General features: G+C 37.3%; 3 protein-coding genes and 1 long non-coding RNA gene across 11 annotated transcripts; 1 reads left to right on the forward strand and 3 right to left on the reverse strand.

Annotated features, from left to right (window-relative positions):
- Positions 1 to 129: 129 nt before the first annotated feature.
- Positions 130 to 5023, reverse strand: LOC122415822 (UPF0764 protein C16orf89 homolog). 2 transcript variants are annotated; one of them, XM_043428338.1, is made up of 7 exons: positions 3624 to 5023; positions 3340 to 3494; positions 3063 to 3194; positions 2490 to 2788; positions 2206 to 2341; positions 2011 to 2113; positions 130 to 1907 (listed from the first exon to the last, which is right to left on the reverse strand). In XM_043428338.1, exons 2-7 carry the CDS (start codon positions 3398 to 3400, stop codon positions 1757 to 1759), a joined length of 882 nt encoding a protein of 293 aa, XP_043284273.1. In that variant the 5' UTR covers positions 3401 to 3494; positions 3624 to 5023; the 3' UTR covers positions 130 to 1756. The 2 variants fall into 2 exon arrangements, with proteins under 2 accessions (XP_043284273.1, XP_043284264.1); XM_043428329.1 differs by having other exon boundaries at positions 3340 to 3438; positions 3541 to 5023.
- A 199-nt stretch (positions 5024 to 5222) lies between these two features.
- LOC122415891 (uncharacterized) lies at positions 5223 to 6032 on the reverse strand. Its single transcript, XR_006262012.1, has 3 exons — positions 5891 to 6032; positions 5645 to 5732; positions 5223 to 5283 (listed from the first exon to the last, which is right to left on the reverse strand). It is a non-coding gene; the product is annotated as an uncharacterized lncRNA (long non-coding RNA).
- A 241-nt stretch (positions 6033 to 6273) lies between these two features.
- LOC122415850 (L-xylulose reductase) lies at positions 6274 to 8803 on the forward strand. Its single transcript, XM_043428369.1, has 4 exons — positions 6274 to 6417; positions 6960 to 7389; positions 7684 to 7832; positions 8522 to 8803. Exons 1-4 carry the CDS (start codon positions 6366 to 6368, stop codon positions 8623 to 8625), a joined length of 735 nt encoding a protein of 244 aa, XP_043284304.1. The 5' UTR covers positions 6274 to 6365; the 3' UTR covers positions 8626 to 8803.
- On the reverse strand, positions 8051 to 27637 carry LOC122415801 (casein kinase I-like). 7 transcript variants are annotated; one of them, XR_006261985.1, is made up of 10 exons: positions 27241 to 27636; positions 26556 to 26666; positions 26167 to 26315; positions 23688 to 23884; positions 23253 to 23455; positions 22304 to 22568; positions 20636 to 20775; positions 14799 to 14901; positions 13146 to 13267; positions 12441 to 12696 (listed from the first exon to the last, which is right to left on the reverse strand). XR_006261985.1 is itself a non-coding variant. In XM_043428295.1 (9 exons), exons 1-9 carry the CDS (start codon positions 27314 to 27316, stop codon positions 12519 to 12521), a joined length of 1305 nt encoding a protein of 434 aa, XP_043284230.1. In that variant the 5' UTR covers positions 27317 to 27637; the 3' UTR covers positions 8051 to 12518. The 7 variants fall into 7 exon arrangements, 4 of the variants coding, with proteins under 4 accessions (XP_043284230.1, XP_043284214.1, XP_043284223.1 ...); XR_006261984.1 differs by having other exon boundaries at positions 12441 to 13065; XR_006261986.1 differs by having other exon boundaries at positions 12449 to 12579.
- Positions 27638 to 27668: the final 31 nt, after the last annotated feature.

The following is a 27668-nucleotide window of genomic DNA, read 5'->3' on the forward strand; positions in this document are numbered from 1 at the left end:
TCCTTATTGTTGTAATGAAAATTCTGTGACGATAATGAGACTTTTGATAACAAATCACGTGCACGGGACTGCTGACTTCCTGAATCGTGATCTTCATCAAACTTACGTTGAACTCGACCTGTTGCCAGGCTCGAAATGATCGCTTTTGAGAAATCGTCCACGAGAAATTTAAAAAAAAAACACGTCAGCGGGAGTTCGTGTATGAAGATTTTCAAATTCATCTTCGGTTTTTGATCTGCTCTCGTGAGACAACGAGTCGAGTAAAAAATCTGAATTTTAGAGGATATTCCTCGTGCTTATTCTTCTCATTGGTCCTCGTTGCAAGTCAATCCGTCCACCCGATCCTGAGATACATTTTAATGGATTAAAATCCAACGTTTTGGATCATGCTTACTGCAGGTTTTATCGATTCTTGTTGCCCTTTGTTATAGTGATCAAATTGTATGGAAGAAGACTTGAAAGAAATTAATAAATTAATCGAATTTATAAACCTTGTAAGATTATTCTAATTAGAACGAATTGAGATATACGAACGGAGAGAGAGGAAGACAGAAAGAGAGAGCGAGGGAGGATGGGCAGATGAGCGATGTTGAACGGACGAACAGGGGGTTTGGCGTAATGGCACTAATCATTGAAAGAGCTGAGGGATTCAAGCCTTCTTTGATATTATCAACTTGCACGTCCGGCGTGCAAGTTGATAATATCCTCTGGGATCTTTCCTTTTAATCAAGAATCGCCCGACTGTGATCTAATAAAATTTCAAAAAAAATAATGTTTAAGGAAAAAGTAATATAAGTTGCTCAAGCGTACATGGTATGCTTGAAAATAAGGTGAAAAAAGGCCACAAAAAGTTCCCTTCCATAAAATGTTAGCAGTTTATCGTGGTTGAAACCATGGATTTCGAGTGAAAATTGTAATTTTTTTAACATTAAAAGATACCAAGTTTTAAGACACCAAGTTTACGTGTTTGTAGTGAAGAATCAGAAAAGCACTATCATGAAATTCATGTCTAAAGTGAGGCAGCTTTCAGGTTTGAACAGTTTGAGCAGCCTCTGGGTTAAGTGGCCCCTCGAGGTGCAATGTGATTTTGAAATTTTCGTGTAGCCTAAATTACAATGGTTCGGATTCCGTTGGGTAAGATCGAGCTTCATTCATGATTTTTATGATAGAATGAAAATTCGAATATGTAAAATATTACAGACAAATCCAAAGATTATTTCAATGCATTTTTTTGCCTCTTTTGTGTCGTTACAAAAGCGTAAATAACCGAAGATGAAGCAAGAAAAAAAACGCAACGCGACACGCATCAATTGAGACTCTTGGCATGAGAACTCCTGACTCGCGTCTGGATAATGTCATCGAACGGAGCGCTCGTTCTGCTCTACGCTCGTACATATTCTGCAATGTAGTATTACGATGTTGTCACCAACGAGACTCAAGAAATGAAAAAGCTCGGCTCAACATTTCCATCAATCTCAAAAAAAAGTTCTGACTAATTTAAACTTAAGAGTTAATTCAAGCTAGAAAAGATGGCCTTTCACTTTCGGATTGAAGAATAATTTTAATTTCTACAGACAAAAAAGAAGGCCAATTTTGACGAGTTCCATTACGATCGCAATTACATTTTTTTTTATTTTTTTTTTCGCCCGATGATCTGACTCTTCGGCGTAATAATGAATATCATGAACAATAGCATTCCTGTCAATAAATTATCATGGTCTCATGGATACATTTTTTCCGCACTCGATTTGCAGTGTCAAAAAAAGAGTGGATCTAAATTTTCCACGGCTGATCTAATGAGCAGCGAGAGACATGCGGCCGCGACACCGGAAGCATGATTATCGCATCCGTAATCCATCTTAGAAGTTGATCTTTTTCCACGCTTTTTCTCGTCACCTTCACCGAATCTGTAGAATATTTTTTCCTCATTGGTTCCATTGAACATTTGTCGTATCACTTGTCGCTATGAAGAATCTTTTATTTTGTAGAAGTAATTCGATTATTTCGTACCCAAAAGCGGAAAAGCATCCATGAGAATTGGGCCAACTGGTGATCAATTTAGCGTAACGTTCGTTCGTGAATTCGAGATATCCGTTCATACCGCAAACAGCAACTGAAACGATTTTTATCTCATTAATTTGAATAATGTAAAGAGCTAAAGTGAGACGAAGGATGTAGGGAGTTCGTGAATATTTTTATCGTTACTCTGCTCCATCGCAAGATCCCTCGAAAAAAATGGGAAGTTCATGGACTCCAAATCAACCAGATCCTGAAGTACGGTGGTACAGAAAGCTTTTTTCATACTTTCGAGCCCTCCCAGGGAAATTGTCTGGCAGCCCAACTGACAATTCAATCGACAAATTATTGCGAGCTTGTTTTTGATAATTTTGTCGAATGCTACATCACAGTTTGCATCGATGATTCATCATGGAACTGACAATTGGAATATTGAAAATATTTTAAGGTAAAACCGTGAATAAAAGACTCACCGCCGTCGCCAACTGAGCATAAAGAATTCGATGGGTCAATGGATATCCCCGAGAACAATCGTTCCTCTCGAGCATCTCTGCACATTCTTTTGAAATTCTGCAAATACGATTTTCATCTCGTACCAATAAATCAATGAAGCACCGTAAACTCTCAGATTCGGATGGACTCCCTTGGTAAAATAAACGAGGAACTTCCGCCTCTGAGAGGCCTGCACTCGTCGAAGGTCTTTCACCGAGCTCGCCGAGTCTCCAGAATATCGTACGATTCCAAACCTCTGTTCGGATCATCATCTCCAGACCTGAAAATATTTTCCTCGTATTTCGAACACATTTCAATGTAAATCGAGTACATTTTTTTCTTCATTGCGATAATGATCATACATTTAGTTGAAAAAATTAAGTTCTGCAAACTTTCAGGAAAGTATTTTTTTGTCTGGGTCTCGTCGAGACTAAAAAATCTCGAGTTCGGTCCTTCTTTTATCGTCGATTGTTTTTTCAACTTAAAAAAGGAAGCAGCCGAACAAGTATCGTTCTTACTTTTACCACTTTTATTAAAAATATAGAAATTCTCACCACTGGCCTTGACGAGTTTTTTCCCATCGTTCTCAGCAATTTGGCACAACGTCAAAATCACTTGGAGCGTTATTCGATTCTTTTCCGTCAGAAAAATCGCATTTTCGTGCTCAAGCACTGCACCCACGTGTACTGCAATTGACGAATGACATTGATTTTTTAACGTGATAATATTCATCTATTATTTCAAACGAATATTTGTTCATTTTGTCTACTTCTACACTCGTTTTTATTCGAAGAAAAAATTATCGAGTTGGAAGAAAATTGCAGAATTTACCTTGCGCAAGATTCAAGCCGAAAATTGCATCGACGTTCATTTGTCCGGGCCTCTCATACATGAATTCAACATCGCGATACAGGCCGAGAATAATGAGGTCTGAGCACAAAAATCACACGTATCACTGTTAACAGTTCGATGAGTCAAAAAATGGGCTGAAAAATTGAAAAAATGTTTGGTCTTAGAGCAAAATTTACGCACCAAGAGTCGTTGAACGCATTTCGCAATGGCAAAATTGAGAATTTTCAAAATTCACAACAACAATGAAAACAAGGTAGAGAGACCTGCGAACAATTTCCATAGCTCGAGTTTCACTGAATTTACTTTTGAGAAAGAAGCGGAATCGAAGAAACGTCCTTCCAATATGAGCTCGCCTTATCCCCACTCTGGGAAATACTGACGCCCTCCGAAGGGACATAAATCGAGTGGAAAGCTTCCTTAATGAAGAAGCTGACTCCTATTGGAACTTGCACTCCAGAGGTCAAGAGAGAAAAGTCCTCAGAGAGACAAGCTCGCTTTTTTCTTCATTACGCTTCATCTCCCACCAACAAAAATCGATTTCGAGTGCGCCCATTCACAAGCGTCGAAATAATTGTTAAGAATCGCATCAAGCGGAAGAACTGAGTGCAAAAAATTTGAGAGAGCACTTCGAGTACAGAAATTTGCCACAGTTCCAATAAAAAAAAAAATTGCAATTTCCGCTTTAATTTCATCTAAATTAATGGAATCAATGGGTGAAACAGCAAAAAGAAGACTGACAGCAACAATGATGGACGGAGCTTCCGGCACTGGAAAAAAAAAAAAGAAAAAATTTGCGTTTTCACCACCTGAGAGTTGTTCCTAGACTCAAAATTTTCCACAAACACCAATGAAAATTATTAAGCGTCGTGGTAAAAAACAAAAAAAATTATCAATTTTGCATACTTGAAACTTTTGGTTCTACAATTAAGGAAATGATTTCAATGACTGTTTGAATGCAATTTGATTTTCCATTCGTAAGTCGTGTTTATTTTCTACAATATTGATTTATGCTTTACGAAACTTATGTTGTGTCTGCGAAAACCATCGCGAAGGGACGAGCTATCAAGGGCGAGTATTTAAGGCATTAAGGCCGAGAAGAGTCCAACTCAATACTTCTAAAACAAGTTAACAATAATTTTATTTAAGAAGATTACAAATTAGAGATGCAATTGCCTCGAGACCAATCGTTCGGAATTTCGTCAAAGACTGCCGATTCCTGGTCAGTCGCCACTTTTATAGATTCGGTCATTTTTACCAACTCGTACGATTTTAATTTGCATTCCTTCCAATTACTCGTTTGAGAACATAAATTTTTTCGTCGTCGATACTTTTATGCTGAGGATACTTATCTTCTAGTTTCTTTATTTTATGGGTGCTCATCTAGGGCACCAAACTTAATATTACAGGAGCAAAAACTTACTTAATACCTGAAAAAAAGGACGAGTCAACGTGATTTCGATCAGTTCGAAATGGAAAATTGTTAATAATCATTTCTGAGTAATACATTATATCACGAAACACTCGTGATATTGTTTGTCATTGACAGTTATTTACATTCCACATATCAAGCAATGTATCGTAGCTTCGATAGGAGCTGCAGCTCCGATCGACGGCCATTTTATTTTGGCCGGCCAAATAGTCGAATAAATAACGGAAAGAACGTGAAAATCATATATTTGCGTGATTATCGTCGTTTCCGATTTCAAGGTCGACCTCCACCAGCATTCTTATGTCCATAGCGAGGCAGGCCACGACGATCAAAATTGGCAGACCAAATCTTGATTTCCAACCGAGTTTGAGCATAAACATCAGGGAGCGATGAAACATTCCTCCACTACTGAGAAATATTCCAGCTGGTATTGCTCGCATTCTTCACGATTCGAGTCAATCCTGATGGGCGATCGAAATCATAGACACCAGCGTCTAAAATTTGTAAAAGAATAAAATTATTTTTCATTAAAAAATTCATCGATTTTTCGGACTTTATCGACGGTCGGTCACGTGGGTTCATGGGAAAAAATTCTCATGGACGAACATGACGTCATCTTAGAAATTCATTAGACACATGATACATGATCAAGTTTTATCTCAATTTAAGCATATTTCTTGGCATTCGTAATTGAAACTCTGTTGTGTACTCATCGAGAAGCTACCGTTCAGTCAAATGCAAAATTGCCTTTCGTTAAGCATTTTTTTCTGGGCATGGCGACTAACTCAAATTTCACCATTTAAAATATGCAGAAAATTGAACTGGAAGATTTGAAATAGCAACAGCAAATATTACGTTCAAATACGATGACAGAAATCGGAAAGTATCATCTTCGGCTTCTCGGTCGGCAGGCAGCGTATCAGCAAAACTCCAGGATCACGTTCTTTCCTCAAAAAATATGAGACGAACTTAACCTCCAAAGAACAAGTCACCAAGAACGTAAGTCTTATTTTCGCAAACGCAGCAAAATAATATTTTTTTCAACTCTACAGTTCCGCGATAACCGAGTGATTTTTACGAAATTTGGAAATCAATTTTTACCAGGATATAACTTCCATTAATTGTTGTCAAACGTTGCACACCGATGTGTGTACACATTCCGTCACTTTTTTGTATACATCACTACTCGCCCTTTCGCCGCTACTGCACTGCCTTACCATCTTACTCATCTGGACGTGTAAAAATGTGTATCGACTGTTGGTAAATAAATGACATTTTCTTTTTATTATATATACCAAAGAGAATTACACTCCATCTATTTTCTCTAACGAATGCTTTCTAACGCATCCAACTCTGAATATGTTCTACCAATCAATTCGTACAATGCACCTGTCTTCATTTTTCGAAAACCCTATATCAACGCATCATGAATAATTTAAAATATCGAAGCATTATGCATATATATACCATATAATCTTGCACACATAAATATACTCCGCTACAACTGAGATAAGCAGTAATCATCTGCGATCCCAATTGACACCAAGTATATCCAGCTCATCAATTCTTCTCAGTCATGGAAATCGATTTTTCCAATAAACGCATTCTCGTCACGGGCGCCAATAAAGGTACTAGACGACGCAAATTATTGTTTTTATAACTACCATAAATGTTGCATTAGTCCTCTCAAAACTGTAGTGCGATTACGTGCACGATCAAACTCGATTTGAAATATTTGCATGAACTTTTGAATTTTCCATGAACACTTTCTATAGGAACTTTTGGCCTCGTTTCATAAGGGGCGGTTTATCTCTACTAGGCTTGGTAGGCCCAGGCCTAACGTGACAAAAGGGGAGTGCTTTTGAAGTATAAAAATTATTAATTTTTTCATCTATTTCGTGAAGAGGGGGCGCTAATTTCGTCAGGCCGAGGGCGTCAATGTGTGTAAACCGGTACTGCGTTTCACAGAAAAATTTTGAGAATATCAACAGAATCATAAAAAAATTCGCAACACCGAGTATCGCATATCGAATTCATATAAAATATTGAAAAGAAAAAATGTCAAGTTGCACATCGTAAATGTGTATAAACGAAACCTTTGCGATCGGGTTAAAGTTTCGGTTCTCAATTCAACATTCGTTTTAATCGAAAAATCTTGACCTAAATTCAGGTATCGGTCGAGCAATAGCTCTCAGATTATCAAAATACGGAGGTAAGGTTATCGGAATGGGAAAGACCCGAGAGACGTTGGATGATCTCGTAAAAGAAGATCCAACCATCGAGACTGTTTGTGTTGACATTGCGGATTGGGACGCTACGAGGAAAGCTGTAAAAAGTGTGTTGCCCGTCGACCTGTTGGTAAACAACGCAGGGGTCGCATGCCTCGCGCCTTTCCTCGACATCACCAAAGATCAATTCGATTTAACGTTCGACGTCAACGTTCGTGCGATATTTAACGTATCACAGGTCATTGCAGCTGATATGATACGTCGTAAAGTAGATGGCAGGATTGTCAATCTTTCGTCGCAAGCTGCCCACGCAGCCCTCAAAGATCACTCGGCCTACTGCGCCTCGAAAGGGGCAGTTGACATGATCACGAAGTTTGTACATTTTCTCCACTCATCGTTGTATTATTGTTCAATTTAATTCCGATACTGTTCTAAAAACAAATCATAGCGGGACGAAGATAAAAAAAAATTGATAGATTTTTCAAACAAAAAAGAGGGAAAAATCATTTTTTGAAAAATGTCGACTCTTCACATGGAACTTTGGAAAATTCGAATTCGTAAACGATCACGTGGCCTAATCAAAGGCCACGTGAAAGAAGAACAGCTCAGGAGAACTTTTGCATCGTATTTTCACACGATGCAAAATTAAATATCGTTTGTCTTCAGAACTCTGGCCCTGGAACTAGGTCCTCATGGAATCCGAGTGAATTCCGTGAACCCAACAGTCGTCCTCACGGCGATGGGTCGTTTAGGCTGGAGCGATCCGGCCAAGGCTCGTACAATGCTTGACAAAATTCCACTTGGAAGATTTGCCGGTAAGATAGCAATGAAACAGCGACGATAAAGCTTCATAAATTGTGACAGATCTCGTTTCGGCAAAAACATTTTCCATTCATTGACAAATCCAATGGAATTTTCAGTTGTATATAGCAACGACTATGGCCGATATCGTAAGTGGCCATAAAATGATCGAAATAAATAAAAAATTAAGTAAAACGAATGGCATGGGTTCGCATTTTCGAAACAGCAGAAAAACCGATTAAAAAATTTCTATTTACCGTTATTCCTCTGTTATTTTACACTCACAATGGGTATTTCAGTATTTGGCCAAAGTCGTAAACAACGCAATCGTTTGATGAACTGACATGACAGAAAAACCATGACGCTTTTCACGTTTTTATCACCCGTCAAAAATCTTAATAAAAACTGAACTTATGAAATCTTAATAAAATGAGATAATATGGAAAAATAGTGCACGGACTTTTGGCAAAGTATCGTAAACTGTTGATCTCCGAGTCATTTTTTTCATACGAACAAAGCTTATGAATTTTATATGCGAAAATATATTCTCTCATTACTTTACAACGATGCGTTGTTAACGAGTTTTCAATGTACATGTTTTTCGGACAGTATATGAATATATAATCTCCATATTATCCCACAGAAAGTCTATGTATATCTTCGCATATAAATAGTTGTATAATATTGTTGCATAATATTTCAGAGGTCGAAGAGGTCGTAGATGCTGTTGTTTATCTACTAAGCGACCGCAGTTCCATGATAAGTGGAGTTCATTTGCCAGTCGACGGTGGATTTCTGGCGTGCTGATTACGTCGTTAAAACCTTTCTTATTTTTCATTATGAACCTGTTGTTTTTGTATCGGTGCAATCGACATTGAAGAAATCGTAACCACGAATTAATCTGTACAACAGCTTAGATGTCAAGAAATTACTAATTAATGTAATAATCTACTGGGCATGGTAATAAAAGTATGTAAAAAAAATAGCACAATTAAAAGATGGCATTATCGACCGCTCGTTCATTCGAGCTGCGTCGATCTATCTTTTTTTCTTTTTCTTTATGTATTCTTTGACATGAATCCGAAGGCGTTCGTGTTTCTCATTTTTCCGTTAAACTATTATTGGTTTTTCCCTCATTTCAGATCGGTTGATTTCGCACGAAAATAAATATACGACGGATTATACAATATGTTTTGTCACTAGCGTACATCCGGACAAGTCTCTCTACATCACTTTTCATCACCATCTCGCTCGAAACGAATGCACATACAATTTATTTAATTACTGTTTTTTTTTGTTTTTTGTTTTTTTTATTCCACATAAGGATATTCATTACCGAATATATGTGTGTGTACGTGTGCACGCTTTCGTTTGGTTGTGTGTTTATAAGTGTGTATGCGCACATCGATCTCTCTCTCTCTCTCTCGTTCTCTCTCACACACACACTCGCGCGATCCGGAACAGTCGGCAACACCGATGAATTTAGATTAACGACATCCGTGAACGAATATGTGTGTCGAATTTTATAAATTTTCATACACTTTTCACCTTTCGCTTACCAATCACTCGCGACAATAAGCACCGAAATGAAGGACACGTCATATGCACTTGTGATGAAAGCAAAAAAAGCCATTTCTTTTTTGACCCGTTCATACAGGTTGTTAACGCTTTTGTGTTTTTTTTTCCTTTTTTTTTCTTTGCATTTTTCGTCACATCTCGTTTTCATAGTACACGAAGAGTTTACAATTTTGTATAACTGGAAAATTGTTACATTTTATTTATGATTTTTATTTTTTTTTTTTCATTCTTTTCCGTTGTACTAACTCCATTGATGCACACCCATTCCATCGTACAAACACAGAAAGTTACCGGCGTTTTTTTTTTGTTTTTTGTTTTTTTCGTTTTTTAGTTTCACTCTTTTCTACACTTTTAACCATTACAAATATTTGTATCTCTTGTTTCTTTTACACTCACACTTTTTGTTCTGTTTTTTTTTTAGTCTCCTCAACACGTTGCTCCTTAAAGTCGGCTAATATAATAAATTGTATATAATATATACAAACCGTTTGATTCGCTTACAGGCGGTTATAGATTAAAAACGCGTCATTGCCATTGCCACTAATTCTCGTGAAAAAAAATCTTGCAAGAATTTTTTTCTCGATTTACGCATTATTCTCGCTATCTAAATTATCGATTGCTCCCCCCCCCCCCCCTCCACTCACCCTCGCTCTCCTTCTTTCGCGTTTGCCTTCGCTCTTTCTCATATCTTCTAGAGGCTTCCTGTAGGCCGCGGAAGGCTCAGAAAATTCTTATAATCAAACATTCTTAAAGAAGTACAAAAAATCAGAGAATTTTTTCGTCAATTTCGAATAGGATTTTATCATTCGGATCAAAAGTAATCGATACCGTTCGAACGAGTATTTCTTAACACTTGAGTCCAAAATGTACTTCGGGTGTATTAATTTGAAAAAAAAAAAAAAATCAGAAATGACGACGAAACATAAATTTGTTTTGTCTCAATATGAAAGTCTTGAGTTTGCACTACTTCTACTTACATTCATCTCTGTTTCATCTCTACATTTATCACCATTCGTTTTTTCTCGTTCGAATGAAAATCATATCCGGGAGACTTTTTCCTAACGTCAAGTATTCTCTTGCATAGAAAGTCGTACAAAAAAAAACAGAAATTTCCGGTCTCAAGAACTTTCATTTTCATAAGAAATAAAGGAAAATCCTTTCACTGCAAATTTTATAGTTTGCAAAATGAGTCTCGATCCTTCGGGGTGTTATAAATACGGAGTCGGCATACACGTGGCAAATATTTCGAAAAAATTTGTCCTCGACCGTCGTTCTACGCAATTGTGTTATTTTTCGCTGGCAGTGTTATTATGCTTTTCCGTCTTTCCGTTTTTGTTTTACAATAAAAATCAATTTAATCACTGTCTCATTCGTGTTGGAAAGCGCATTAATCAAAATTTTGTAAGAAAATTTTGATATCATGAGAAACATGTAAAGAAAAATAATACAAATTAAACCTCTAAGTACGTCAGTCCGTCCAAAAAGAAACGGCCGAGGCGAAAATGAAAAATTACCTAGGATTTGAGTAATATAAAATACGGCAAATTCAATAAAGCTGCTTCGATTAATGATATTTAGAAATATCATGGAGTGATGGTAAATGAGAAAACCTATATCTAGTCGCTTGATTCAACTCATTCCTTCATAAAACTATTACTAATGAATTAAAATTGGAAAATTTTTGTGAATTTTTTTCAGATTGTTTATAATCATACTTCTGGCTGACCGACACTTCGAACACAAATGAAAACCAAATGAATAGGTAAAAAACATCGTTGCAATAGAAAGAATATTCCCGCGAACAGTTGAAAAAATCTTCAAGAAATCTGAAAATCAAAAAAGATTGTGGCGAGTAAATCAAAATATGGCGACAAGTGGAAACGAATTGAAGATTTCCAATAAATGCGTTTCGTTCAAACTGAAAAAAATGTATTAATCACATTATTCGGAAGAAAAAGTTGACAAATAACTTTGCATCGGTGAGTTGACAGGGAAAACATTTACATTGCACTGGGAAAAAAAAAGGTGAAACTCAAAATAAAGCTTTTAAATCGAAATCAATGGTACAGTCCAAGTCACTTGAATGTCACGGTAGAAAAGTTTTCATTGAAAAAAGTTTCAGTATGATTAATCTCAATATGAACTTTTGTGCACGGTCCATCAAAAGTTCATTGGCGTAAAAAATGTTATTTTCACGTGTATTCGACGGTGTCGCAGAATTACAAAACTCGACTCCTTCACTAGCAATGAAAAATTTTCGAAAACGAGCAACGGACCTAACGAGCTGTCGCAATCACAAGATTGATATTCCCTTAGAAATTAAATTACAGAAATAAAGAAGATGAGACGGTCGAAAAAGAAAGCATAGCATGATGATGTACGTTATGCCGCAGTCGAAGCAACAGCCACGTAGTTATTTCATGTTTTTTATAATGAACTGGTAAAGAAAATTGATAATAAGAAAAAATAATAATACAATATGTATATTGTTACGTATAATATTTGACAGTCACGCATCGCGGTAATTGGCGCGAAATTACAAACAACATTCAGAGTTTTGGACTCCGTACCGGAAATCGATCCGGGAAGGAAAACACATTCATACGCACACAAGCATTTATAATCGAACCTCGGTCTACGAAAAATCTTGGTAGTAATCGTCGTATAAAAAAGAAGAGAACGAATTTGGGTTTTGAAGATTAGGGCTAAAGCGGATTAAAATGAGCTCCGCTTGAGTGACATTTTTCTTCTTTGTGTTAATCTAGTGATCGTATAAAAAAGAAGTGAACGAATTTGGATTTTGGAGATTAGGGCTAAAGCGTATTAAAACGAGCTCCGCTTGAGTGACACTGTTCTTCTTTTTGTTTGTTTGTTTTTTTTTTTCCATTTTTTGCTGCTGCTTTTTTTTGTCGTTGATGCATCTGCAGAACGTATTGTTTCTGCTATCTGCTAGTACGTTTAATCGAGGATCAACAAATCATTTTCGTCTCTCTCCTCTCTCCATTATTTCTCTTGGCCATGATTGATCCTTCTCGAGGACTATTTTCGAGAGGAACGAGAGATCAGCTGCGAGGACAAATGACGATTAGCCAGGGCAGTATGTTGATTAGCATCCTCATTGTTCACTTGCTGTTTATCCGCCTGGCCATCGGCTTGGCCACCACCACTGACACCGCATTGGCGCTTCCAAAATTAAAAAAGAAAACACAAAAGCAGCGACATTAGGGCGATCCTCGTGCTTATCTTCCGTTTTCGTCGATCCCCTTTTTCTTTTTCCGCTGTCTCTCAAACGTTTCAGGCCTCGAACGTAATGAAAAACAAAAGGAGAAAAACTCACGAAAGTCTACTATACAGGTTTTTGTTTGTTTGTGTTATATCCCCTCTCTTCGCCTTTTCCTTGCCTAGTTTTCTTGTCCTTTCATCCATCCAGAGCCGGAGCCTTGGCCGTTATTCCTCTTTTCCCACACCTGATGTCACTTAGTTTCTTTTTCCTTTCGAATTAATCTCTTTATTCATCATTTTATTTTACTCTCTCGAAGATTTTGGGAATCGAGAGAAAGAAAATGGCGAGGCTCCGTCTCATATTTCTCATCTATCGAGTCTCTCTCTCTCTCTCTCTCTGTCTCGGGTTCCCTCAGGACAGTTTTCTGTACCGTGGCACAGAATTCGCTGTTTTTTTTTGTTTTTTATTACTGCATTATATTCGTTCTTTTCCGGAAAAAAAACTATATTCATGTATTAACGCTCACCAATAATGCGATTTATTCCTGCCCTCATTTGTGTTTTAAGTATGTGTTTTCACTCCGCTTTGCCTTTTTCTCGACGTTACTTTCTCATAATAGATTTTGATTTTTCTTTGTGTTCAGTTTATCTGGAAAAATGAATGAATAATCACAAGTGTGAAATTTCGAGAAAAACGAACAATTTAACGTTTTACTGAAAAAAAAGAGTGCTCGTTTTTGTCCTTTCTTCTATGTTTTACTTTTTTAATGCGAACAGCGTGAAAAGATTTTTAAACATACACAGGTGAAGAATATGCAGCCAGATCCAAAACTCCCGCATGCAGTTTTGTTCTGTATTTTTTTTTGTTTTCTTTCTATTTTTCTATTTTATCAAATACAAAATACAAAAACACGAATCATCGAAATTTTCGTAATTATTATTCATCATTTTTTAAGAGACCAAATCACCATAAATAACGACAAATGTATAAAAACCCAGCCATAACCATGCCACGGTACAGAGCGATAATCAGCCTGCTTATTTCAATGTTCATTTTGTATTTACATGTATACAAATGTGCCAAGAAATGAGAGAGACCGAATAAATATACCGATCCGCAGATCGGAATATTGCATTCGGTTTGTAGAACAACACCAGAGCGACATAAATTATTTTTCAAAACCAACGATTATTCTTGAAAAACACCTTTTAACCACAACTGCTACGAATGAAAAATTATTCAAAATTTATCTTTCAACTGCTCAAGATAAAAAGTGATTGGAAGAATAATTGAATAGTTTTTAAAAATAATGTTATTCAACAATCAGGAGATGAGAAAACCTCAGACGTACCGAACTAACATTTGAAACATTAGTGATGGTAATTAAGTGTTTCCGGTGAGTTGATCATTTTTAAAGACAACGATTTCTTAGTTTTGTTCCTGTTTCAATTAATCCACCTTTTCATTTATTAAATTATTCATTTTTCCACCGATTTTTCTATTGAAAACATGCATCTCAAAAACGTAGAACGAAGAGTATAACTAGATTTTGGCAATAAAGTTTCTCGATAATTATCCGTGTCATCGTTTCAAATGATCAAATCGCCTTTTTCTTATTTTTCCCCAATACCGCGAGTCATCGGTTTTTTCCTCACAGTCAACGTGTAATGATTTTTGTTAGTAACATGTACAATAATGTTTTCATAAACGATGTTCCAAAAGTAAATACGAATATTATGAACTCAAATGTGCGACGAAATTCGAGTCAGAGTCTATGAACAAACGTTGAGCGAATAGCTTGCTAATTTTATTAATCCAGAGCTGTTAACCTTCGTTTTTAGGACAACCCGAATAACTTTGTCATGTTTTTTTTTTTAAGAACATGTTTTAAAGAAAATGTAAGAAATTTCGTATCTCCAAAGAAAACGAATAAATAAAAACTAAAGGACAAACAAAATCGTTCCAACCCAATTATTTCCGACACAAATGCATGCAATGGAAAATAAAATTTCACTCATCAAATATTTGAAAGGTTTCGATACACTTCAAACCGATTCCCTTTCTCCCCTTTTCAATATGCTCTTCCATAACCGTACGAATGTAATGAATGCAGTGGCGTGTGTTAATTATTTATTTTTCTATGATTGTTTAAATGTGTACGTCTTCATACGCAACTCACTTGGGTTTGGGTTGCATTTCGGCAGCAGCTGCTGCAGCAGAGCTTCTGGGCAACAACCTAGTTATGCTGACCCTTCGTCTCTCGTGGGCATCAGTTCCGGTACCTGAAATTCAGATATCATTAGCTATTAACGAAATATATGCATGATGCTTGGTTTCAAAGAAAAAAGAAAGTTTAAAAACGAGAAAAAACCAAATTATCTCAAGGAGAAGAATCGAGTAACAGGAATAAGAGGAAGGAAGAGAAGGGATGAATAAAAAATAGATGGACGGATAAAAAACGAAGCGAACAAGATGCGAAGATCTCGTTCTTTCTTATTGTTTCCACAAATGTCTTATTTCCGAATACTGGACGATGATTTGATAATGATTATTGAAAATGAAGGAGCAGGAAAGGAGTGACGAGTTCATGCATCGTTCTCCTAGCATTACACACACTTCGATCCACTCCTATTCGCAATCGTATCGCCAATTTTCAATTCCATTAGTTTATTTTTGTAGTGTTAGTTTTTTGTTACGAACGCTATGGTGTGTTTTTATTTCTTCGAAAAAATACTCGCTTTGGAGACGACTGCAAATACGAGTCCTGGGAGTAACGACGTGTATTGTTGTTTTTTTAGCTCTCAAACACAATTACGAGATTACACTCGGAGCTTGAAAAAGAAAAATCAAAAATTAAAATCAGACACAGAGATTATTTTTACGATACACGAAAATGTGGCTCACAGCTCGCTCACAGCACTTTAAGTAACGTTTTAATCCGTATACCCACCGATCCTCAATCAAACATTCTCATCACTTTCAATTCGATAATAAAAATCAACGGTGTTCCATTCAATTGAGAGGAAAAAAAAAACTTACAAAACGATTATAATCATGATTTTCGATAAATTTGAAAGTTCTTCGAAGATTGCTCCGATTCCCGCGCTGTCTTAATCCTAACTATTGCTATTGTTTTTTAAACTATACTTCAGAATCATTACAATTACGAAGGACGATGGATTTTTTTTCACGCTTGGCCGATTAAATGGAAAATAAAGTATCTGAATGATTGGCGCATAAAACGAAAGTTGAAATTGACGATTCGCACATGTTAATGAAAATTATCGTTTGGTCTCATAGAAAAGAATGATAGAGATTGTCAAACAATAAAAGGAGTCGCGAGAAACTCTGGAAATCGTTCAAATTTTTTGTTTTTCTCTTTCTGTCGATCTGGAACGCGTGATTCGAATGAATTTGATACCGGATTCCAAGAGTTCTTGTTTCCATGTAAATATTTCGGGGAGGAAGGGAGGTTTTTCCATTCAAGCCAAGTGAGAAAAGAAGAGAGATTCTTATAACCAGGATATATATGTACGAAAAAATATCGTGTGGTTGTGCAGAGTGAGATAAATAAACAAAGACCAGTCCTTGAATGGAAAAACATTTATTTCTACTTTCGTCTGATTCATCATTTCGAAAAAAAAATAAAATAAGAACAAACAAACAAAAAACGAACAGGCCGTATACAATAGATGACACGAAGACCGGAAATCAAAGAATGGATTTTGAGACGCAGAGATAACGAGAAAGGAAAACAGAGAGAAAGAAAAAGAAAAAAGAAGAGTGTGTGCTGATGAAAAAAAATTGAATAAAAAAATATGTTAACGACACATTGATTAACTGTGACGATGAGAGGTCGCCCCCTCATTCGACGAATGGTAACCGTGCAAAGAGATTGACAAAAAGAATATGTGGGTTAAATACTGTTTCGATTAATTATTTTTTTACTTTCAAACTAAAAACAAAATTATACGTAGCGAGACGGCAGTGAATAATAATTTTCCACGACGCAAAACAAACGAGTGCTCTTGAAAAATAAAATTTCGAAGGATAATCGTTGTTCTAACCATATTTTGAATTATAAAAGAATTTTATATCTAAACGTAATCGTCTTAATCGATTTCTTTTTTTTTGTTTCATTTTTCGTAACGCTAAAGTATTTTTTCGCGCCAATAGGCATCAGTCCATCGATAAAATACGTATGTAAATTGAGTTGAGCACATTTTCGTTAACTTGTGCAATTGTCAAGTCGAATGAAATAGAAGAATAAAATGTGACAAAAGTCGCGTCGAATGACAATTCAACAATCAAGGAATAAAAATTGTGTAAAAACCTTCCACGTTATCATCGCTGCTGAAGAATCAGTCTATCATATACATTATTATTATTTTTTAAATCGAGTTATGAAAACATGGTTTCAGAATCAAAGGATGATTATGATCGCGAGAAAATTTCGCAATCTTTCTTCGTCGGTCTCGTACAATATTAATTAACGTGCACGGAGATGAGAAAAATAATCATTAACGCTTAATTAAACTGTCAGCTACACGATGAGTTTGGTATGTGGCTCGCGCACACAAGTCGCGATTAATCTAAGGACTTGAGGAGAAAAGAAAAATAATTATCTCTCTAAAAAACAGTGAGGAAAATGAGTGTCTATCGAAAAATCGCGCCTAGTACGATTTTTCGACGAGAATAACTGTTTTTCTGGCTTCGGCGGGATATAAGTATCGTTTTGCGCTGATTCGAGGTGAAATATCTACGACTACGATTCTTGACATGGACGTTTTTACGTTTATATATATATATATGTATCGATATATATTTATATATAGGTAAATATAGTAGTAATGAAAATATCGATAAATTTAATGGTATAATTATAATGGTGAAATAAAGCGATCGGTCGAAGGCGTAGGGACGTCACGAAACTGTCTCATAATGACTAAGCCTGAGGTCTGCGAGTTTTCATTCAATTTCTCGCTTTCTATCCAATTTTCACAACCAACATTATACGGACATATTGCGACAATAAAAAAACGAAAACAAACACATTGCAAGTTTCGAACTGTAAGACAACTTCGTGTATCGTGAGGTGACGGTTCTTCTCGAGGATCTAGAGACCTCATCCCTCCTAGATATCACTTTACTTTTGAATGGAGATCAACTTTAAAGAAAATATTTGCATACATTTTGGCTCGTCGTTAGAAATTTAAAAATAGTGAAATCGTTCCGATTTCACAGTTTCAGTCCAAAAATTGAGACGCGAATAACAGTAAACGCATAGTTATGAAATTTCTTTAAAAAAATTCGCAGGCATAAGTTTCATTTGAAACGGACATGTATTTACAAATTTGCCAAATTTGAATTGTGCCAAAATATATGACTTTTTTTGTTCGATACGAATTTAGAGTAATCACTGTACTTTCCCAACCCTTCGAAGTACAACAGTTTGGTACTCGTACTGTTTAAAGATCACGCACAATTTTAACAATTGAAAATATTTCGGTTCCTCAAAATCGAACCATTTGATTGTCTCCATACGGAAAAAGTTTGATATCCGAAATCGACAATAAATCTAGCGGTAAAAATGTTAGATCGGCACTTGAACTGGTAACATATTGTTTCTTCGTAAGGCACTTAAAAAGTTCTTTAGATGTCGGCCAGATCATCCAATGTATGGAATGAACGAAACTTTTTTCTCGATGCCAATAGGCTCGAAATGAACTAAAATTTGTGTTTTCGTTCATTAGTGAACTTTGGGTGTGTTAAAAGACATAAAAACCGAATGGAGCAATTGTGCTACTTTCCGGATCATTTGAGTTACAAAATATAAAAAAAACTCATTATCTAGGCCGCAAAATTGATAGCTGTCGATTATAAAAACCCTGCGCAGTAATCATACAATCGTTTCCAAAAAGTAGGTGATCGAAAGTATAATTTTCACAACCTTCGATGTAGATGCAGACCGTTAATGGAGGATACCGTCATTTATGATAACAATGGACACATGGGAACTCATACAAATGGTTCTTTCCTGTCTGAATACAACAAGAAAACGAAAATTTTCCCATTTTTCTCGAAAAATAAAATTGGAAAGCAAATATTTCTCGTTAACTATTTTTTGGATACGATTCGTGCAGATTTTTATCGAAAAACAAGAACTCCGAATAAAGACATTGAGACCACGATCGTTTTTTCATATCTCCATCGTTCTCTGTGACAAAAAAAAATGTGTACTTCACAGAATGGTGCCTCAGATGCAAATGCATACGAAGAGATCGAGTAAAATTCCTTTGAGAATATCGAGATTCCCTTGAGGTTTGGCACGTCCGAGTGAGCTGGTAGAATTGGTGCGATGACTAAGAGCGCGTAAATCAGGACCTTGCATCCAATCGAGATAACGATCTCTTTTTTCGCCCTCGTTCGTATCCGGATTTCGGGAATTATCATGTTGACTGGCATTTTGTAGATTTTGCAAGTACAATCGGCCCAATTGGCTAATCGAATAGCCGATCTCGAGACTATCTTTATTACCGCTGGTAGTGACGTGAGTGTCGACACTGGCAGAGAGATCGGTATGAATATTTTTCGTATTCTTGTTGTCTGGGATGGGCGGATGATCGAAACGAGTTTGTTCAGCATCGTTGAGACTCAAAGTTTTGGTCTCCGTCTCATTTTTCTCGATGTCTCTTTGCATAAGGCAAATGGCAAGATTTTCCGGATCGAGAAGCCCGTTGGTTTGCTCCTGATGTTCGTTCGAATAAGTAAATTCACGATGATAACCCTTTATCGAAGTGTCAAGCTTCGACGGGCGCTCATCAAAAAAATGAATCTCCGATTCTGACTGTTCGATCTTATCAGCAGTGGTTGCCTCAAAAAAATCCTTTCCGTGTCTCCGTAAAAAATATTCGCACTTTTCCTGATCGGTTTGTGGATAATCAGCGAAGTGTTCATCCTCCCGTTTCAGAAGATCCTGAGATCGAGTTTCACGCTCGCGTGACAAAAAGTGTAAGCTGCGACCAACACGTTGGAAGAAGCCAGGTCTTTTGCGCGCTTTAGTAATGCTGGAATCGCCGGTATTCTTTGATTTCTGCGCAGAATCAAGACTTCGCTGTTTGGCATGGGAAAATACCCTGCTCGTTTCATCGAGGCTTTTGGCTTCGTCGGTTGGGTAATCGAGATTTTTCTCGAGAGACTCGAGGCTACGGTGTTGTTTCTCCTTGCTACGAAAAGAGAAATTACGTCGCCGGATCTTTGTCGGATCTTGAAGGAACTCGTTACTGTTCTTCCGAAAAATCTCGCCTTCTCTTTCAGTGAATTCGATATTGCCGGAATCACGACGTGTCTCGAACTTTTTTGGGCCGTTTTGAGCCGGTAGATGCTGTTTCCGATTCTCGTATTCGGCGAAACTCTCTCGATCTCCAGTGCCGAAACAACTCATGGTGTTTGCCGGAGCTACCGGCGGATTGGTCGCTGCGATTCTCGTCGTATCCTCGTTCCCTACATTCGATGGCAAACCACACGAAGTTGTACCATCGCCAAACCTATTGACCGATCTCAAATGATCCTCAAGAGTCGTCACAGCTCGATCTACGTTTTTCTCAGTCTTATGCCCATGAAAAAAATAACTCTGTTTGTCAAGGCGACGAGACTCCGCGTTTGAACTGGGCTCGCGGAGTTTCGTCACCGTACGGTAATAATAATCACGGTTTTCATCAGTCCCAAGCTCATTACGGGCTTGCGAATAATCACGGTTGTCTAATCCGAGACTAGCAATGTCCAATTTATCAGGATCATGTTTACTTTTCTCATTTTTACGCATGTTCGAAGACTTAAAAGTGCTGAATCTGCAGGCGTTCGGAGTCGCTGTCCCGTCGCGAACGATCGTTTGGTAATTATTGGCGTTTGACGGTGTCGTCGGCGTTGAACAAGCGGCAGCTGCCGCCGCGCGACGCTGCTCAGCTACCGCTTGCTGTTGGCTAGCCGAGAACTTTTGGTAGAATTGTATTTTACCTTGGAGGTCGCTCTTTTCCTGATCCTCCTGGTCAACCCCCCGTGCCTCTATCGCCTCGTGTCTGTGACGTCGACTCGACGTTCCCACCGCTGGACCGAACACGGTCGATGCGTTTGCCAAACATTGCCGGGTGTAAAGCCTGCAACTCGTCATTTTCAGTATACATTTTATACATATTGTTTTTACACACACATAGAACTAATCCAGTTTTATTTTACGATTCAATGTTCAGGATTAAAATTAGTAGAATACGCTAAAATAATGGCAATAAAGGAAATCATTGCTCTTTCTTTCTATTCGAATTTATGAAACGCAACAATTTCCATCCAGCATATAATTTTATTCAAGATTCAAAAAAAAAAAAAAAACAAGCGTGCAAACATCTTTCACGGACTGATCATTTTCATGTCAGAAATAAAAGCAAAGCACACGCGGGTACGCGAAATATCGTTCCAACACACAATCACTCATCGGTAGAATAGTTGCATCATGAAAAATATTAAGAAATGAAGAGCATCGAATGTAGAACGAAAGAATTTTGGGGGATAATCGTCGCATTTTATGTAGTTAATGTGACGGGACTCGAGAAGAAAAATATCTGTACTGGCGTTCGAATAACAAATTCGTCTACGTTCGTGCCAATGTTTTTAACAGCGAAGCTGTTGCATGTATGAAAGGTGATAAAAAGAGAAGACCAGTGCAAGGAATGACGATAATTCGCGGTCGCGTGTCCTTTTTTCCAACTTCTTGATTCATGATATTCGCACCCTTGGAAAGATTGCGCGGCAATTGACATTCACTGGGAGTAGGAATGAAAAAGTGAGAGACAAAGTAAAAGAAAAAAAAAGAATCTCGTCATAATGTTCCCAGAGGAAGGAGGTACGTCATTAGAATTCAAGGACTCGCGGAGACGTTAGCAATGCAAAAACTGCAGCTATGTGAGAGTGAGCGAGAGAAAAAGTTTGCGTGCATCGTATACATCACCGCGTAAGAAGATTTAAGGATCTATCAGCTCTCCCTCCCTCTACCCTTCGGTCGGTTTTTCCATCTCTTTATCTCGCTTACTCTCTCTCTCTCTTTTTCTCCGCTCGTTCTCGATTCATTGACCCAGCCGACCAAGAATAGAGCTAAGAAGTATATCGTGCTAAGGGAGAACGGAAAATGACTCTCGAACTATTTATAGATCGAAAAAGAGGCGGAGAGCCGTGCGATTTGATCGCTCGAGAACGTTGGGAATCCTCCGGGACACGCGTACGCACGTTTCCTCTTTGGGAACATCTTCTTGCCAATGTGAATTATCATTATTCGCTTGTCGAACGAATTGCACTATGGTAAGATTTTTTTTATTGAAAAAATATGATTTAAAACGATTACATCGTCACAAAAACCAGCTCACTGTCCAATTGACTGTTTTGCGAGAACAAATACTTCGCTTATTCTACAAATGAATCAAGATAATACTATAAAGAAGTATGCCATTTGAAAATTAACAGGAAAACGAGCGACATCTGTTATTTGGCAATATTAAGAATCGTGTCATTGCGTTGATGTTAATTAAACTAGATGATCAAAATGAAACTCGAATTGTCACAAAATGTGTTGGGTAATGAAAATATTTTTCGATACGCGTTTAAAAAAAAAAATAAATAATAACTATCAAGACTGACCTCGATGGATGTTCTTGCTCGTTATTGGTCCCCGCAGGAAGCGGCACGTTCGCCGGTTGTGAATGAGTCGGTACTTGCTGCTGGGCAGCTGGCAATGCAGGTTGCCTCGCGTTACCAAACTTGAGCATGTTCCAATCGAATACATAATCGTAGGTGAAAGTTTCATGGTGGAAAAGACTACGAAATAGCTGCCTCAGGTATGGATAATCGGGCTTCTCTTCAAAACGGATCTGCCGACAGTACTTCAGATACTTGGCAAACTCGTCTGTCAAAAGCAACAAACGTATGAATGAACACGAACAGAAAGAAACAAATAATCAATACTACACGTATGACAATACTACACGAACTGAAAAAATATATAAATTTTCTTCTTTCTCTTGCTATTCTCATTGTGAACGAATAATCGCGGTAAAGTTAAGCTCATCTATTTTGGTTCGAGCTATAAAATAACCAAAAAACATTGCGGCATCCCACTTTTGTTCAACAAATTTCACTCCAATATTTTACTTTAACAGAAGAAGCCTTCGAAAACACACTTGAATGTGTTTGCAAATGATTCACAATTATCAATGCTTTTCATTGCTGTCGGTAAAGATAAAAATAGTCAGCTGTCAATAAAAATTACTATCGTCCGCAGTTCTCTGTGGACGATACTTGTGAACGTTTCTTCAAAGACATCGAATAGAAATAGCATTTTTTGACTCGTTGACCATCGTGTTTAGTGAGTTCGATTGCCAATGAAAAGCAAAATACTAGCAGCTCGTTATCCACCGCCATACAACTTGTGAGGCAAAAGATGTTTGACAATTGGTTTTTAAAAAACTCCAAAAATTTTGAGCAATTTGGACTAGTAAAATCTTTTGAAATCTATTTGACCATGTTCACAATTAGAAATTTCAAATAAAAGAAAAGTAAAAGAGTGGATAAGTATGATAATGATAATTACTAGGATAGCCAGCGCAGAGTATATCGATTGACGTTGACATTTTCATTTCCGAGATGCGTTCGTACTTTTGCCTCTTTGTCGCGGCCTTGAGACCCTGCCAGGGCAAACTACCTATATTGAAGTACATGAAAACGTAGCCTAGTGATTCGAGATCGTCTCTCCGGGATTGTTCGACTCCCACGTGTGTGTTTATACTCGCGTATCTGTAAAAAAATTCAACCAAAATGTGAGCCAACGAGAAAAAAAAGTTAAATCAAAAAAACAAACAATGATACGATAAACGATATAATGATGAAAAAACAACAATTTTTTTAAGACTTTCACAGTATCAATGGTGACATCAATTGAGAAGAGCAAAAATCGACAATTCAAGTTTTACTCCCGCCCTTCTTTTTCATCATTTTAAGTATCACTTGAATTGGTAGATTTGCTGACCTGGCTGTACCCGTAAGATTCTTGTTGTCTCGGTAGGGTATGTGCCTGAGAGTGCGACTGTCACGGTACTTTTTGGCAAGTCCAAAATCTATAATGTACACTAAGTTACCCTTCTTGCCCAAGCCCATAAGGAAATTGTCTGGTTTTATGTCACGATGTATGAAATGACGGCTGTGAATATAGTCCGTTCTGCTGATCTAAAAGAAAATAATGAATTTTCACAATTTTTCATTATTTTTTTTTCCAACTCCACAATAATAAATTACTGAATAAAACGAAATACATCAATTTCAAAGTGAAATAACGAATGATTCGATTCGGAAAAAAAAACGGTCCAGTATAAAAATAAGGAAAAAACCAAGATGCACTAAAATTGCCCTATAGCGTACAAAATCATGGCTGAAAGTGGCTCTATTTTTGGCTGCAAAATTTCATGCTGCTTTTTTTTTAGAAAATCACTATCTAAATTTAGTCTGGAGGAACGACGTATTCTATGAACTTGGTCGATCTTGCTGTTTCGCGAATTAGGATCAGTGACTGTTACAAGAGTTGAATTAGTGAACAAGACGATTTCACGATGTGTGACGAATATATTCGAGGTCAGATCCGATATCGGAGCTCGTCGGACTTCTCAGAACTTTTTTTTATTCTCAAGCTTCTCGAATCGATCAGAATGCTCATACGGTCGAATCGTGCTTTGCTCTATAACAGAACTGCTCGTCTTTAAAAATCATTCGTTCGATCATAGGATACAAATTATTTTTATTCCAAGATGAAAAAAAAATAGAAATAATTAGAAACGGAGTACATGAAAATAGAGAGTTTAAGATCCAGTGATTTCGGAAGATTTGGCGTATCGAATGAAGAAACAGCAATGTCAACGACCTTGCGAGAATCGCCGGAGCGGCTGGCCTCGGAACAAAACAAAGCGTGACGGAGGATTGTGTTCCCTCAGATCGGGGGACCAACGCGTAGCGAACTTTGATCTCATCTTAGACTCCCGAGAACAAACCATCGTAGCTAGTTATTTATTATCATTGTTATTTTATAACCATTGTTATGATTATTTGGCAACTTCTTTGCCGGGAACTTCTCACCGAGCGAGTCTTGAAAAAACGATTAAGGTCGATTCGAGAAAAGACAGAGTTTCTTAAGATTACTCTTATCGTCCTCTACTTCACAGGCAAAGTGTACTCTCAAATACTCACAATATTTATTACTTTTTGTGTTTAAATATAAATATGGCTACGTATATTAACATTGCATAAGAACAAGAGAAAAGAAAGCAACGCGAGTGATATAACTGTAGACATTCTCCGTGTATTAACATTTTTTTTTCTTTATGCTGAACGTCCGCCAGGAAAAAAACTGTAAAAGATTGAAATACCGATTGTTTTTTTCTTTCTTTCTTTTTTTTTTTTTAATCGAACTCCATGAGGCAGACAAGCCCAACTTCCCGTCTCGAAGAAAGGAAGTTGTTCTTAATGACCACTGGCCGAGTAGAACTAAACTGACCCACTTCGTGAAACGAGATTAAGTGGAGCATAACGCAAGTTTCTTCGACGTTCATACGCCTGTCAGTGAAAGCAATTTCGATCAATTTTTCACAGCTGATCTGTGAATATTTGTCGATTCACGTTTCTTTTTCGACACATTTTTTTTCTATTATCAAATCAACTTTTTTAGACGTGAAATTTGAGATTTGAGCAATGTTTTTCATTGTTGTTGCTGCTTTGTTCGTTCGGTATGTGGATTTTTTTTTTTTTTTTTTTAATTGCCAAGACTGAAATTAGAAATGATTGTAAATTTCAAAGTTCCTTGAAACTATTCTCGAGTTAATGGAAATCGCACAGATGCAACGAATTATGAGTGTTTACGTTTACTTTTATTAATATTTTTTTATCTTCAAATCCATTTTTATCTTCTTGTTTGTAAGAAATATTTTTTCCTCAAATTGTGCATCAGGCTCTCAATTAAATATTCGATTGGAATGGAGACAAAATGTTTCTTACCAATCAGTCTTAGTTAGTACACCTCAGCGTCTATTGTAATATAACAAGAAACTCCAAATGCTACTCCTGGTGAACGTTTCAGTATCAACGTGATAAAAATTAGAAAATAAATCATCGAATTGACATCAATTTCTCCTAATCAAAATTCAACAACCACTCAACCTAATTGCAAAGTGAAAATTTACATGTAGAGATGAAAATCGCTTCCCAAAAATCTCCTAAAATATTGTTATATGTTCAATATTCATTTGCATGCAAGAAAACACTTTGATAATTGATTGAACGACTTCATCGCAGTGTATCTTATTTCTTTATGGTTATGAATGTTGCAATTTGTGATAGGTGTTAATCCTTCAATGAGACTCTAATGTTGTCTATAAAAATTATTTTTAACTCAGAATATGGCTCCTCGAGAATATTAATTTGGATTTTGGCAAAAATCATTGATTTCTCTTCCCATAACTCACCATTTGATCGGCTAGTAATAAAACTGTTTTAAGGGTGAATCTTCGTGAACAAAAATTAAAGAGATCCTCCAGCGACGGACCTAACAACTCCATCACCATAACGTTGTAGTCACCTTCTGATCCGCACCACTTTATTGTAGGTATACCAACTGAAATTATAAAAAGGAGTTGGAAAATAATTCGTTCTTCTTGTGAAGAACACTCTAATGCAGCAATAGCTTTTTTCATTTCTGAATTTTGCTTATCAATTTGCCTCATTTGCGTCGGTGAATATGTAAAAAAATCGATACAACAATGCACAAAAAATTGAAAAGATTAGAAACGAGGATGAGAAGGCTTGCTTCTAGAACATTTTATCTATTAATAAACAAAACTAATCAATGACTCACCGCCTCCTTGCATCATTTTGTAAAACTTGGACTCTATGTGTAACTGTGGATGGCGCGTTTTGATGCATTCTAATTTGATAGCGACTTCTTCGCCGGTAGAGATGTTTGTACCTGTCACAAGAAAGCATTATTATGAAATCACAGCTCAATCTTACATTCTCATAACAAAGGACAGAGGGAAACAATATTCAATTCATAAAGAGTGGAAGGAATCACGAGAAAGTTCCAAGGCGATGACAGAGATGTAAAATGAATTTTGCTAAGATTGAAGATTTCACTGAGGAAATATCAGTGACGGAGGAGTACAAAGTTTAAATTTTCTCAAAATGAATGTGTGTATAAGAATAACGATCTGGGGATTATTCAGGTGCATTTTCGTGTCGAGAAAGGTTTTGTGATCGAAGGATCGAGAGACCGTGTAAGAGAGAGACGGAGAGATACAAACGAAGTCTTACGTCTTGGATACGAGAGGAAGATCAAAAGAGAAAGATAAAGAAACGGAGCGAAAGAGTGAGAGAGGGAGAAAGAGAGAGAATGAGAGAGATAAAGAAAGTGAGGAGATAGCGTGAGAAGAGACAAAGATATTTGGAGCGTGGCGTAAGAGCCAGACAAGGGTGGAAGAACAGAAGGTGGGAGGAAGGGGGCAAAGAGGATTGAAAGAAAAGAATTGCAAAAGAAAAGTTACCTAGATAAATGTCGCCGAAAGAGCCGCTCCCGATTTTGCGTCCTAGCCGATACCTGTTGCCGACTCGGAGCTCCATCCTCGTGGCTTGGGCTGGCCAAGAACTGGCCCCGATCACCCTGGGGACGTACCTCTGATCAACACACTAACTGTAAACCCCCTCGTGGCTTTTGTGTGTATACGTCTCGCTCAGACTCTCTCTCTCTCTCTTTCTTTCTCCTTCTCACTCTCTCTCCCTCGCTCTTTCTTTTTCTCTCTCGCACTCACGCCCCGTATGTTTGTATACGTGTGTCGAGGGAGAACGCGCGAGTTTCGTGTGTCGCGTATACGGGGAGCCGCGCGGTTTCAGAGGCTCGGGGGGGCCTCAATCTCCATGTTTGATCGCGCTTCCGCTCGCGAACTCGCGGACAACGAGGTGGGGAGACTTTTCG

Source organism: Venturia canescens, chromosome 1 (assembly GCF_019457755.1).
Source record: "Venturia canescens isolate UGA chromosome 1, ASM1945775v1, whole genome shotgun sequence".
NCBI lineage: Eukaryota > Metazoa > Arthropoda > Insecta > Hymenoptera > Ichneumonidae > Venturia > Venturia canescens.

Bases quoted from the DNA above. Each gene is read 5' to 3' on its own strand.
- LOC122415822 (XM_043428329.1), bottom strand. From the start codon at position 3,757: ATGTCCCTTCGGAGGGCGTCAGTATTTCCCAGAGTGGGGATAAGGCGA. The intron at 3,439-3,540 runs GTGCGTAAATTT...TTTTGTGCTCAG, and splicing joins AATGCGTTCAACGACTCTTG to ACCTCATTATTCTCGGCCTG. The intron at 1,908-2,010 runs GTACGAAATAAT...AATATTCTACAG, and splicing joins GGATGCTTTTCCGCTTTTGG to ATTCGGTGAAGGTGACGAGA.
- LOC122415850 (XM_043428369.1), top strand. From the start codon at position 6,366: ATGGAAATCGATTTTTCCAATAAACGCATTCTCGTCACGGGCGCCAAT. The intron at 7,390-7,683 runs GTTTGTACATTT...GTTTGTCTTCAG, and splicing joins GCAGTTGACATGATCACGAA to AACTCTGGCCCTGGAACTAG. The intron at 7,833-8,521 runs GTAAGATAGCAA...ATAATATTTCAG, and splicing joins TCCACTTGGAAGATTTGCCG to AGGTCGAAGAGGTCGTAGAT.
- LOC122415801 (XM_043428279.1), bottom strand. From the start codon at position 27,316: ATGGAGCTCCGAGTCGGCAACAGGTATCGGCTAGGACGCAAAATCGGG. The intron at 22,569-23,252 runs GTAATTATCATT...TGCTTTTGACAG, and splicing joins ACTCTGCGCTGGCTATCCTA to ACGAGTTTGCCAAGTATCTG. The intron at 20,776-22,303 runs GTCAGTCTTGAT...GACGAGTTGCAG, and splicing joins GAGCAAGAACATCCATCGAG to GCTTTACACCCGGCAATGTT.